The sequence below is a fragment of the Panthera pardus genome, unplaced genomic scaffold (genome assembly GCF_024362965.1).
Source record: "Panthera pardus isolate Hobbes unplaced genomic scaffold, ASM2436296v1 HiC_scaffold_24, whole genome shotgun sequence".
In the NCBI taxonomy this organism is placed as follows: Eukaryota; Metazoa; Chordata; class Mammalia; order Carnivora; family Felidae; genus Panthera; species Panthera pardus.
In genome coordinates this window covers 19947469-19961303 of record NW_026526810.1, presented here as the reverse complement: position 1 = coordinate 19961303, position 13835 = coordinate 19947469, and the positions used below count along the sequence as shown (strand labels likewise).

Sequence of the window (13835 nt, the reverse complement as noted above, 5' to 3'; positions counted from 1 at the left end):
GCAATTTTGATTGGTATTGCATTGAATGTGTAGATAGCTTTGGGTAGTATTGACATTTTGACAATATTTATTCTTCCAATCCATGAGCAGGGAATGTCTTTCCATTTCTTTATATCTTCTTCAATTACCTTCATAAGCTTTCTATAGTTTTCAGCATACAGATCTTTTACATCTTTGGTTAGATTTATTCCTAGGTATTTTATGCTTCTTGGTGCAATTGTGAATGGGATCAGTTTCTTTATTTGTCTTTCTGTTGCTTCATTGTTAGTGTATAAGAATGTAACTGATTTCTGTACATTGATTTTGTATCCTGCAACTTTGCTGAATTCATGTATTAGTTCTAGCAGACTTTTGGTGGAGTCTCGGATTTTCCATGTATAGTATCATGTCACCTGTTAAAAGTGAAAGCTTGACTTCATCTTTGCCAATTTGAATGCCTTTGATTTCCTTTTGTTGTCTGATTGCTGATGCTAGAACTTCCAACACTATGTTAAACAACAGCGGTGAGAGTGGACATCCTTGTCGTGTTCCTGATCTCTGGGAAAAAGCCCTCAGTTTTTCCCCATTGAGGATGACGTTAGTTGTGGGCTTTTCATAAATGGCTTTTAGGATTTTGAAGTATGTTCCTTCTATCCCGACTTTCTCAAGGGTTTTTATTAAGCAAGGATGCTGAATTTTGTCAAATGCTTTTTCTGCATCGATTGACAGGATCATATGGTTCTTATCTTTTCTTTTATTAATGTGATGTATCACTTTGATTGATTTGGGAATGTTGAACCAGCCCTGCATCCCAGGAATGAATCCCACTTGATCATGGTGAACAATTCTTTTTATATACTGTTGAGTTCGATTTGCTAGTATCATATTGAGAATTTTTGCATCCATATTCATCAGGGATATTGGCCTGTAGTTCTCTTTTTTTACTGGGTCTTTGTCTGGTTTAGGAATCAAAGTAATACTGGCTTCATAGAATGAGTCTGGAAGTTTTCCTTCCCTTTCTATTTCTTGGAATAGCTTGAGAAGGATGGGTATTATCTCTGCTTTAAAGGTCTGGTAGAACTCCCCTGGGAAGCCATCTGGTCCTGGACTCTTATTTGTTGGGAGATTTTTGATAACCGATTCAATTTCTTCACTGGTTATGGATCTGTTCAAGCTTTCTATATCCTCCTGATTGAGTTTTGGAAGAGTGTGGGTGTTCAGGAATGTGTCCATTTCTTCCAGGTTGTCCAGTTTGTTGGCATATAATTTTTCATAGTATTCCCTGATAATTGATTGTATCTCTGAGGGATTGGTTGTAATAATCCCATTTTCATTCATGATTTTGTCTATTTGGGTCATCTCCCTTTTCTTTTTGAGAAGCCTGGCTAGAGGTTTGTCAATTTTGTTTATTTTTTCAAAAAACCAACTCTTGGTTTCGTTGATCTGCTCTACCGTTTTTTTAGATTCTATATTGTTTATTTCTGCTCTGATCTTTCTAATTTCTCTTCTTCTGCTGGGTTTAGGCTGCCTTTGCTATTCTGCTTCTATTTCCTTTAGGTGTGCTGTTAGATTTTGTATTTGGGATTTTTCTTGTTTCTTGAGATAGGCCTGGGTTGCGATGTATTTTCCTCTCAGGACTGCCTTCGCTGCGTCCCAAAGCGTTTGGATTGTTGTATCTTCATTTTCGTTTGTTTCCATATATATTTTTAATTTCTTCTCTAATTGCCTGGTTGACCCACTCATTCTTTAGTAGGGTGTTCTTTAACCTCCATGCTTTTGGAGGTTTTCCAGACTTTTTCCTGTGGTTGATTTCAAGCTTCCTAGCATTGTGGTCTGAAAGTATGCATGGTATGATCTCAATTCTTGTAAACTTATGAAGGGCTGTTTTGTGACCCAGTATATGATCTATCTTGGAGAATGTTCCATGTGCACTCGAGAAGAAAGTATATTCTGTTGCTTTGGGATGCAGAGTTCTAAATATATCTGTCAAGTGCATCTGATCCAATGTAGCATTCAGGGCCCTTGTTTCTTTATTGACCGTGTGTCTAGATGATCTATCCATTTCTGTAAGTGGAGTGTTAAAGTCCCCTGCAATTACCACATTCTTATCAATAAGGTTGCTTATGTTTATGAGTAGTTGTTTTATCTATTTGGGGGCTCCGGTATTTGGCGCATAGACATTTATAATTGTTAGCTCTTCCTGATGGATAGACCCTGTAATTATTATATAATGCCCTTCTTCATCTCTTGTTACAGCCTTTAATTTAAAGTCCAGTTTGTCTGATATAAATATGGCTACTCCAGCTTTCTTTTGGCTTCCAGTAGCATGATAAATAGTTCTCCATCCCCTCACTCTCAATCTAAAGGTGTCCTCAGATCTAAAATGAGTCTCTTGTAGACAGCAAATAGATGGGTCTTGTTTTTTTATCCATTCTGACACCCTATGTCTTTTGGTTGGCGCATTTAATCCATTTACATTCAGTGTTATTATAGAAAGGTACGGGTTTAGAGTCATTGTGATGTCTGTATGTTTTATGCTTGTAGCGATGTCTCTGGTACTTTCTCTCACAGGATCCCCCTTAGGACCTCTTGTAGGGCTGGTTTAGTGGTGACGAATTCCTTCAGTTTTTTTTTTTTTTTGTTTGGGAAGACCTTTATGTCTCCTTCTATTCTAAATGACAGACTTGGTGGATGAAAGATTCTCAGCTGCATTTTTTTTCTGTTCATCACATTGAAGATCTCCTGCCAATCCTTCTGGCCTGGCAAGATTCAAAAGAGATATTGGTCACGAGTCTTATAGGTCTCCCTTTATATGTTAGGGCATGTTTATCCCTTGCTGCTTTCAGGATTTTCTCTTTATCCTTGTATTTTGCCAGTTTCACTATGATATGTCGTGCAGAAGATCGATTCAAGTTACGTCTGAAGGGAGTTCTCTGTGCCTCTTGGATTTCAATGCCTTTTTCCTTCCCCAGTTCAGGGAAGTTCTCAGCTATTATTTCTTCAAGTACCCCTTCAGCACCTTTCCCTCTCTCTTCCTCCTCTGGGATACCAATTATACGTAGATTATTTCTCTTTAGTGTATCACTTAGTTCTCTAATTTTCCCCTCATACTCCTGGATTTTTTTATCTCTCTTTTTCTCAGCTTCCTCTTTTTCCATAATTTTATCTTCTAGTTCACCTATTCTCTCCTCTGCCTTTTCAATCCGAGCCATGGTCATTTCCATTTTATTTTGCATCTCGTTTAAAGCATTTTTAAGCTCCTTGTGACTGTTCCTTATTCCCTTGATCTCTGTAGCAAGAGATTCTCTGCTGTCCTGGATACTGTTTTCAAGCCCAGCGATTAATTTTATGACTATTATTCTAAATTCACTTTCTGTTATATTATTTAAATCCTTTTTGATCAGTTCATTAGCTGTTGTTATTTCCTGGAGATTCTTTTGAGGGGAATTCTTCCGTTTGGTCATTTTGGATAGTCCCTGGAGTGGTGCGGACCTGCAGGGCACTTTCCCTGTGCTGTGGTGTACAACTGGAGTTGTTGGGCAGGGCCGCAGTCAGACCTGATGTCTGCCCCCAGCCCACCGCTGGGGCCACAGTCAGACAGGTGTGTGCCTTCTCTTCCCCTCTCCTAGGGGCGGGATTCACTGTGGGGTGTTGTGGCCTGTCTGGGCTACTTGCATACTTCCAGGCTTGTGGTGCTAGGGATATGGCATATTAGCTGGGGTGGGTAGGCAAGGTGCATGGGGGCAGGAGGGGTAGGCTTAGCTCGCTTCTCCTTCCGTGATCCACTTCAGGAGGGGCCCTGTGGCAGTGCAAAGGTGTCAGACCCTCTGCTGGAAAGGTGGCTCTGCAGAAGCACAGCGTTGGGTGTTTGCGCGTAGCAAGCAAGTACCCTGGAAAGAATTGGTTCCCTTTGGGATTTTGGCTGGGTGATGGGCGGGGGAGATGGCGCTGGCTAGCACCTTGTTCCCCACTAAGCCGAGCTCTATCATCCCGGGGCTCAGCAGCTCTCCCTCCCTTTGTCCTCCAGCCTTCCCGCTTTCCGAGCAGAACTTTTAACTTATGACCTCCCAGATGCTACGTCATGCTTGCTGTCGGAACACACTCCGTCCGGCCCCTCCGCTTTTGCAAGCCAGACTCGGGGGTTCTGCTTGGCCGACAGGCTGCCCCTCCACCCCGGCTCCCTCCTGCCCATCCATGCAGCGCACACCGCCTCCTCGCCCTTCCTACCCTCTTCCGTGGGCCTCTCATCTGCACTTGGCTCTGAAGACTCCATTCTGCTAGTCTTCTGGTGGTTTTCTGGGTTATTTAGGCAGGTGTAGGTGGAATCTAAGTGATCAGCAGGATGCGCGGTGAGCCCAGTGTCCTCCTACGCTGCCATCTTCTCCCGAAATCCCTCGATTTGTTCTTTGACATTCAAGTTTTTTTGTCTTCTGTAACAGAATGTGATGTTTGGAGCCAGAATGGATTGAAAATAATCTCAGAGGGAAATGAAAACATAATGTGATGCTATGTTTTGAACAAATATGCTTTTCCTAAGCCTTTTGGTGAAGGTACTGCTTTTCTGAGAGGCTTGGGGAGGAAGACAGATGTATCTTCTGGGAAATGGAACTGCTCTTGGTAAATGTGGAGCATAAATATGTATACTCAGAGAATGGCTGGCAGTGATAGGAAGTCATTACTTCCCTCACTTCAAATAAATCTCCTTTCAAGTGGACTCTTGCCTGGACAGGGAGTGAAGCATTAAAACACCAACCAAACTAATGGTACTCCCACAGGAAAAAGCAGCAGGGGCTCACCCCAAGAAGGAAGATGCCAACTTTAGAAGTTTCAACAGAGCTGCCCCATCCTTGTCTTTACCCATCAGATACTCAGGTGTGTAGCTACTGCTGTCAGTGCCATCAAATGCCAATGAATATCTTCACCATTTGTCTTGACTCTAACATTAAAGAATTCTTTGTCTGTATGTGTGACTTCCAAAATGTACAAGAAAAGGCCACCCTGATGAGGTTGCTAGCCTGGTGGAGATGTACACAGGTAGTTGCAGCGACCCTGCCAGTCTGTCTCAACCTCTTTTTTTCCTGCAAATGCTTCACTCTAGCATATTCTCTGTGAAAGCTCCATGTAGAGCCAGAATCCCCTGCATCAACTCAAGGTCATAAACCTGCCTTTTCAAATGTTTTCATCCAGATATTGTGAGCCACCTAGAGCTGCATTGGACCACACAACCCCTAGTCAGTTTGGCACAATTGAGGCATGAAATGTGGCAAGTCAAATTAAGGTGTTCTGTGAATGGAAAACCCACACTGGATTTCAAAGATTTAGTATAAAAATTAATGTAAACTATTCAATTTTATGTTGATTATATATGTTAAAATAATATTTTGGGTATGTTGGATTCAATACTATATTATTAAATTTAATTTCACTTTTTTTTAGTTTTTTTTTAAATACGTGGTACTAGAAATTTGAAATTACATGGTGGCTCACAGTATATTTCTATTGGCTTATGGTCTGGGATTATCTTGCATTTTGAGTGAGCTGACAAGAAGATGACAAGTTTCTTCTCCTTCCTAGGACTTAATGTCTTTTTCTATGATAAGGAGTGACAAACATTTTTTTTTTTGTAAGGGGTCAGATATAAATCTTTCAGGCTTTATGGGCCACATGGTCTCTGTTGCAACTACTCAACAATAGTTTGATGTGGCAGCCACAGCTACCCTAGATGATAGAACATCCATTTGTTGATAAGTAAATGAATGGGAGAGAATGTGTTACAATAAAACTTTATCTACAAGAACAGTCAGTGGGCCAGTATTGGCCTGGGGGCTGTAGTTTCTTGTTTCTTGATCTATAAAAAATACTGATTTACCTAGGCCAATTCTCTTTGGACAGTAAAAGTACATTTTTCATTCATAGAATCCTTACTGTATACACATTTATGGGTTCAAGGATCTTATGGTACATGCAAATATCTTTGTATTATTTTTTGTTGGCATGTTATAATCCAACTATCAGATGATGAAGCTTGAATCTAAAATATTAGAACTGACATCTGATATAATTCCCTTCTCTTTTTTTTTGTCTCTCCCTCCCTGCCTCCTCTCTTTACCTCCCTCCCTTCCCCCTTTCCCTTTTTAACCCTTTCTTTCTGTCTCTATCTCTGTCTGTCTGTTTCTGCTTTTGTTTATGTCTCTCTCTTCCCACTGGTTAGGCTGGAGTTTGTATGTTGTGGTGTTAGGAGACTGTAGGTGGTATTAGGATAGGCTTAGGTTGATCCATTCTCCCGAGGCTCAGCGAATATTAAAAGGTCTCCCTTGTAGTCCTGAACATCTTGTCTGAGATTCACTGTCATGTTAAATGAACACTAAGGGGTCTCTTGTCAGTCTTTGCTCTGGTGGCTCATTATGTGACCAGATGCTTGTCTAAGAGATTTATAGGGGTGAACGCATAATCCTCATAACAACCTTAGTAAGTAGGTATTATTCCATTTTAAAGATGAAGAAATTCAGTCATGGAGATGTTTAATACTTTCCCAGGATCATGCAGCTGGACAAGAACAGTACCCTTAACTAATGTGTTGTGGTGGGAATGCATGTGGATTTTGAAGCCAGAAAAATATGCCAAAACATCATCTGCATCTTAGTGGTGGCATATTTTTTCAAATTCCTTAATATATTTAAGCTTCAGTTTCTTCTATAAAATAGGGATAATATGTATGACCTGCCTTATTGTGTTTGGGAAATTTCAACATCTGCATTCTCAACATCAGGCCCTTAGCATATAGTAGATGTGAATAAGTCACTTATTTCTGAGTTGTATGTTGTCATTGTATGGTTTACCTGTACCAACAGGGAAGCAGAATGTATAGTGATTAAAAGCATGCACTCTAGAGTTAGACTGAGGGGGTTTGAATGTCTGTCCACACCAAAGGAGATTAGCCAAGTAACCTGGATAAGTCTGCTTCCTTTTCCGAATCCCATCTGCACAGTGGATGTGATGATATCAATCTCAAAAGGTGATATGAGCAGTTGATGAGGTCAACTTTATGAGGATTTCCACAGTGTCTAGACACTACATGAACAATTTTTTTTTTGATGGAGTCTGAATGCTTGCATCAGTCCATAGATGATACTCCTCAGGATTGTTGCCATCTCTGAGACACCAGTAACCATCTACGATGTTGGGAGCACAGCAGAACCATCTACAAGGAAATTCCTTTGGGCTTGGACTCCCCAAGAGTAAGGTCTTCTTTTTGTGGACTCCATCCTTTGGCGAAGCATACTTGCTTCTGAAACACAGTCAGGTGTCCTATCACTCAGGTTGAAGTATTCAGCATCTTACTTGACACTGACTCAATTCTATACAATCTGTCACAGTGTAAGGAAAGGTTTTACATTTGTGTGAACGCTTGTGATGATGTCTGTGACACCTGGAGTTGAACAGACACTGTTCCTGGGGTGCATTTTTCCAGAATTCAATTATTAGGACTGACATATTGCTAACATATTCAGCTATTAAAAAAAAACACAAAGTTTACTAATCTCAAATTTAGATTATTTTACTGAAATCTGTTGTTTCAGTTTTCCATTTTGTAAAAGAAATGTGCCTAGAATAGAAGCTACCACCTTACTGAAATGTCTAATTCTGGTCTAGAATTTAAGGAGCTATTTCACTTGTGGTTGTAGTTTCTGTTTTAATTACAGCTTCATAGAGAGAGCCTTACTGTGACTCTTTCTGAGTAGGCACTCCCCATGCCCACGGCCAGGGTAAGGAAGAATGTTATAATCATTATCATTATAACACACTAGGCTCTTCCCAGTGAATTTTTAAGCCTTTTGGGACAAAAATTTTAGTCTTTGCAGTAACTTCCCTCAATGGCAATGCAGCACGAAGTAATGGCTTCAAAGCATGAATTCCAAATGTGAAATGGGAATCAATTGTGATTTGTTAGCTGGGATAGGAATTTGTGGGAACACAAGTACATCGTGGGAAGAATATAATGAGGGAAACTTTCATCTTCTCATGACTTCTTTTGTATTTGTGCATACCTATACTTCCTGCACTTCACTGAATACAGAAGAAATTCCATTCTTTCCTCTTACCTTCCTAGAGACAAGAGATTATTTCCCAATCCTACCTCTAAAGCTCTCTTCACTATTAAGTGTTAGGAACTTCAGGGGTCTGTAGGAATATGACCTTTCTAAGAAATCAGTTTTCTCAGAAGGACAATTGGAAGATGATGCAGAGACTTAAAAAATGGTCCAGTTATATGACACTGACAGTTGTTAAATGTCATTATCAAGACCAACACTCTAATGTTGTAGATGATTAAGTTGAGGCTATAAAATGTCAATTAAAATTTATAAAAATTGTAAGCATTTCTCAATAAAATGTCATACATTGGGAGATATCTAATGTAGGCATGCATCCATATAATCTAGGTTAAAACCAACTTTTCAATTTCTAGAAATAAGAAGTAATTGACTTTGTGGATACACAAACCTCCTAAGTCATGGCAAATATAATGATGTAATGACATATGTAATAATTAATTTAGAACTCACATTACTTGCCAGACACCAGACACCACAATCCACTTCTCTTCATGTTTCAGGTTGGGCTTCCCAATGATGGTTGTCTCCTGCACAGTTGGGATGTGTTACCTCCTTGTTGCTCATGTCGTGATGGGATGGAATTAACAGATATACATCGTTTGAAGACTAAGGGAAACTTTGTCCATCACCAACATCAGTAGAAAACTGCCCCAAGACCACTCTTGGGAGAAGAAAAGGTGCTCATCATGGGGGTGCTCTGGAGTGGAAACCTTTGGCATCCACACTTATTCAGGTGAATGCTAGAAAATCATGGGAAATACAAGATAACTTACTAAAGATTCCACTACAAGAAAATATGTATATTTCAAAACAAGTCTTGCTATGCTCTGTAAGAAAAGACACAAATGCAATATTCGACTCCAAGTGGCTTGTACTGTTTAACTTTCAGTTTCCTGAGGTCATCAAGAGTTTTTTTATGTAATCATTTTCCATGTTAAAATAGTCTGCATCTCTGTACTCTTTCTGGGAAAAGGAAAACAGTTTGTAAGGAAACATTTTATGTATTGAAAAAATAAACTGTAACTTGACAAAAGGTTTAGAATTAATTAGTCTCCTAGCTTTTTAGTAGTTTACATAATATAAAATTATATTTTATCCATTTATGTTTTTCTCTGGAGTTTTTAAGTCATCAATTACAAGTGTAGAAATTTGACTTGTAAGATGGTCATAAGTGCTTTTAAAATAATATTTTACAATTTAACAGCCTAGAATAATAAACTTGAGTTTTGAAGGTGGTTCAAGCTATTTCCATTGATTATCACAAAAGTGTGGTTAATACACCCAGCTGTGCACACTTCACAGGACTCCAGTGGTTCAGTCAATGTTTATTAAATGCTGGAATGCTTGTGTGTGTGTGTGTGTGTGTGTGTGTGTGTGTGGAGTGTTACATGTGAGACAAGGCTAGTGAGAACAAAGAGCAAGATAGGGCAGCATGCTTCAGCTGAGGTCTCATATGCTCTGCTTAGGCAATACCATGGCTAAACCCCAGACAACTGATCTCTCCTTCAGTTTTTGTCTACTGCATCTGATTGCTTGAGATGAATATGTTTACTGGGGATTCTTCTCAGAAGTGCTAGTTGTATGAAGTGTCTGATTTAAAAAGTCTTAAGATCCCCAGGGCACTAAGTACTGGAAAGTAGGAGACCTTTATAGTTGCATTTCTGTCCCTGGCATCCTCAGGATGAATGTACCCTTTCTACAGTTTGGAATCTACAATTTTTAAATGGCAACCTGTGTCCTCCATGAGAGAGTTTCTCAGAATATGCCCTTTGGATTCATAAGCCATCTTTGAATTCTTTGACAGCAAAGGTGACATGAAGCCCCAGTTTGTTTTAAAATCTGGTCTTTGTCACATAAAATGCTGTGTGGCACCTGCCTAAGTGCTCCAGAGGAGCTTCCACTCCTGACTTTCCAGGGAAAGAGACCTGACAGCTCTACTAGCTCTTGGTCCCTTTCCGCATTGCCTTACTGACACCTAGATGTCCCCAAATTCTTTCACCAAAAGTCACTGTCTTCTCTTCTCCTGCATATTTCCATGCCTGGAGGTGGTGGTGGTGACTTCCTTGTGCCCAGCTGCTGCTTCTAACTCCTGGCTCTTCTCTGCTCCTTCAGCATCTACTCCCCCATGATGCCACAGCATCCATCTCTTCACCTCCCACCTCTCCTCATTGATGCCACCCTCAGTCCTCAGTCACTCCTTCTCATTCTTAAATACCTTTGTCTCCTGACTCATTTATTCCTCTTCACCTTACTCCCTCACCTTCTCAGAATTCCTTATTTGGCATTCAAGCTTCATTACATCTGAAGTTGGTCCCTGGTAACTGCCTCTTGAAATATTTATCTCACATATCTCTCCATGACACTTCTTGTCACCTGCTGCAGATCACCACCCAAACATATCCCCCCATTGATGCTTCCAGTGCATCAGCCTCTCCCCCTTTCTAACTTCCCACATCAGTTCCCTCCTAGCTCAGTTTTCTACTTCTGCTCTTAAATTAAAAACTGCTCTTAAATAAACTGCCACTCCTCTGCCTTTTCTGGCCCTGTGTCTAATAGTGCTGAGGTAATTAATCAGTTAAGATGACAGGTTTTACCTAAAATAGAGATCACAAGCATCAAATGGGCACTCAATGCTCCTGGTTCATTTCTTGTATTTTCCTAGTACAGCAGAGTCCTGGCTGGAAACACTTGGGTGCTCAAATTGGGTAACTCAGAGGGAATTTAACCAGTATGGTATGTTCCTTCAGACTAGTGGGAAGGTGAGGGAAGGAAATAGCAGAACCCAGAAATGCAGGGAGCTGGATGGCAAGGGATCCCTAACAGAAGCTGTGATCTTCTGTAGATGGTTACAGCCAACAAGAGTCACTTGCAGGCTGTGGGAATTACCTTGATTTCACTCCCATTCTTCTCTGTAATTTCCAATGTCCTTCCCATTGGGTAAAGCCAGCAAAAGCCAGAGGAGGAGAGGAACTGTTGATGTTGTTTACATAGGTCAGCTCCTGTGGACAGAGTAGGACAAGTAGCATGGAAAGTATGTTTGGGGGAGCAGATGGAAGGTACACTACTCCATTCACCATTTTTGCTCTTTAGCAGATGAGAAGTTCACATCTGCAATGAAGGAGATATTGAAAGTTCTATCAGCTCTCCTGTCATCAGGAGACAATGCAAGTTTGTCCATACTCTGTCCTGATGCTGTCTCCAGAATTAATAGGTGGATAATCCAAAGCTTATTAAACTCTGTTTCACCATGATAGGAAAAGACAACATTGAAGAGACAAACTGTATCTTCACTATAAATGTTGAACCACACAGATGTTATCCTTGTAGAAGTTGTTCTGATACCTCTTGCATGAACCCTTCAGTGTCGCCAGGACCATGAGGAAATAAATGCTTTTAGAGTCTGAATTCACCATGAAAATCAAGATGAAAATCTCTTTGCTTCCTGTCACATATGAGGATTCTGAACTTGCATTAATAGCTGTGTATTACCTTTGATAGATACCTCACCCCAGATATATTCCCAAGGCCACATTCAAGCATGAGTGGAGGAAGTGGTGTCAAAGCAGCAGACATAGCTACCATAGGAATCTGAGCAACTTTCTTCAGTTTATGTGTGCCTTCCAGACATGCTTGGGCCCAGTTTCCTAACTGCCACATAACGGAAGACCAACTTTGTGGATCAGTTGGTCAGATGACACTTTATGATGCACAGCTCAACGTGCCTGGTCACACTGCTTCCCACCATCAGGTCCTCAATCTTTACTAGGGCCCAGTGGCAGCCAGAAGTTGCCTTTGGTGTAGATGAGTAGTCAGAAAAGCAAGGCATGGACTTTATCCAAATCCTTAGCGTCTACACTGTGATTCTCCCATTGAGGTTTGCCAATACCTCCCCTCCATGTGCTGTGGCATTGCTGAAGGCCCATGTTGCAGGGAAACTTGCACAACATGGCCTTATGGAGGGGCTTTTGCTTTATTTTGTCCTCCTCAAACCATGCAGCCTCATGAAGGTTGGAGCAGCTCCTCCAATCTATTATATGTTGCCTATAACATCAAAAGAAGGCCAAGAATTGTGTTTTGTAATTTGTATGAATGTGATTAATGTAACAATTTGTCTCTCACTTTGCAAGGTAATTTTAAATGATAAGTTGGTGCTAATCTCTGCCAATTCTATCAGGATATTGTGTTTCTTTCATTTTGCTATCTTGGTGTGGAATGGGGAAACTTTAAAACATAATAAGGAACAAACTTGGAGATTCTGATAGTTATTTGACACATCCATCGCAGGACTCATTTTAGAGCTGGGAAAATAGCCACTATACCACAGGTTCAACTACTGTATGGACTTAGCTCAAGAATGCATCCACCACTGGACTTCCATAGGCCTCTACTTTGGTGAATCAGATGGCATTTTGACTGACAATTGCAGAAAATTAACACCTAAAGATGGAGATATAAGTTATTTCTTTTCACCAATGCACAAATCCCCTGATAAATGGCAACAAATGGTTTGTGCTGTTTCCCTGCATTCCTCTGAGGTAAGTGTGAGGGGAGACCCTAAACACATTCTTGCCTGTATTGCAATGTTCTTTCTTAAAGAGACGTAGTCTCCCTTCAAGGAACACGCTCAGGCCTGGGAAGTGGTTGAGGTTGTTAATTCTTCTTAATGATCCTTGAGTTAGGGATTTTTTCCACTTTTATGTGGGAAGCTGCTCATATAATTCATTACCATGTAATTTGATGTACGATCAATTTGCTTTTTAGTATAGGTCTCTGAAGCTTACCGTAAACTGTGCCTACCTTTGTAACAATGAAGCACTACCCTGGTTTCTCCTGTCTTGGGATCCCATTATTCTCCCTGGGAAAAAAAGACTAAATTCTATTATTGTGACCCCTACTATCATCAACAGTTTTCAGAGGACAGCTATCCCAGGGGTTTTGAAGGACACTGATGCCCTCCTCCACAACCTGCTGTTGTTATGCTTCAGTAGGCATGGTAGGTCATGCACGAACACTCTGAGCCTTAGGACTCATTTTTCTATATGCCAAGGATTAACCAGTTGTGCATAGAATTAACACCTCTTCCAAGTGCTCAAGCCAACACATGAAATCTCAAATTTTGAAGATGGCGGCATAGGAGGACGCTGGGCTCACCGCACGTCCTGCTGATCACTTAGATCCCACCTACACCTGCCTAAATAACCCAGAAAACCACCAGAGGATTAGCAGAACAGAGCCTCCAGAGCCAAGCGCAGATGAGAGGTAGTAAGGCGCGGCGATTTTTTTTTTTTTTTTTTGGTAGAGCCCCTCCTGAGGAAACCAAGACCCTGAGAAGTGGCCAAACCTAAACGCTTGTATATTGGGTTGAACAAGGAGAAGCGACAGTGGACGGCTAACTGAACTGCGTGAGGAAGCTAAAGGATGAGGATTTTAAAACCAATGAAACCAACCAACCAAGATCTGTTCTCCTCTAGAATTCTCTCCACTTCTCCTCCTGTCCTTGAGGATAAGAATGTCACTCCCCTGGTGGCATAGGAAAGACATGGTGGGGGGCGCTTCCAGGGAGAAAAGGAGGAGAGTGCTCCGTGCATGCTTCTTGCACCTGCTGGGCAGGAGGGTAGGGGTGGGTGGTTTGCTTGCTTGCTTGCTGCTACTTTTTGAAAGCTTCTCTAATGTTTCCTTTACATCTAAGTCTTCCTTTCCAGTTTGGCTTTGGACAGGAGGAAGGCAGGCCACATGTTTTTC

At 41.0% G+C, this 13835-nt stretch overlaps 1 protein-coding gene across 1 annotated transcript in view; it reads left to right on the top strand.

Moving 5' to 3' along the window:
• OCA2 (OCA2 melanosomal transmembrane protein) overlaps window positions 1–9329 on the top strand; it is a 516689-nt gene extending 507360 nt beyond the window's left edge. Inside the window, exon 24 of the mRNA XM_053888812.1 lies at window positions 8594–9329. Coding sequence (XP_053744787.1) covers window positions 8594–8678 — 85 coding nt within the window. The 3' untranslated portion in view covers window positions 8679–9329. The remainder of the gene's footprint in view (window positions 1–8593) is intronic.
• Window positions 9330–13835: the final 4506 nt, after the last annotated feature.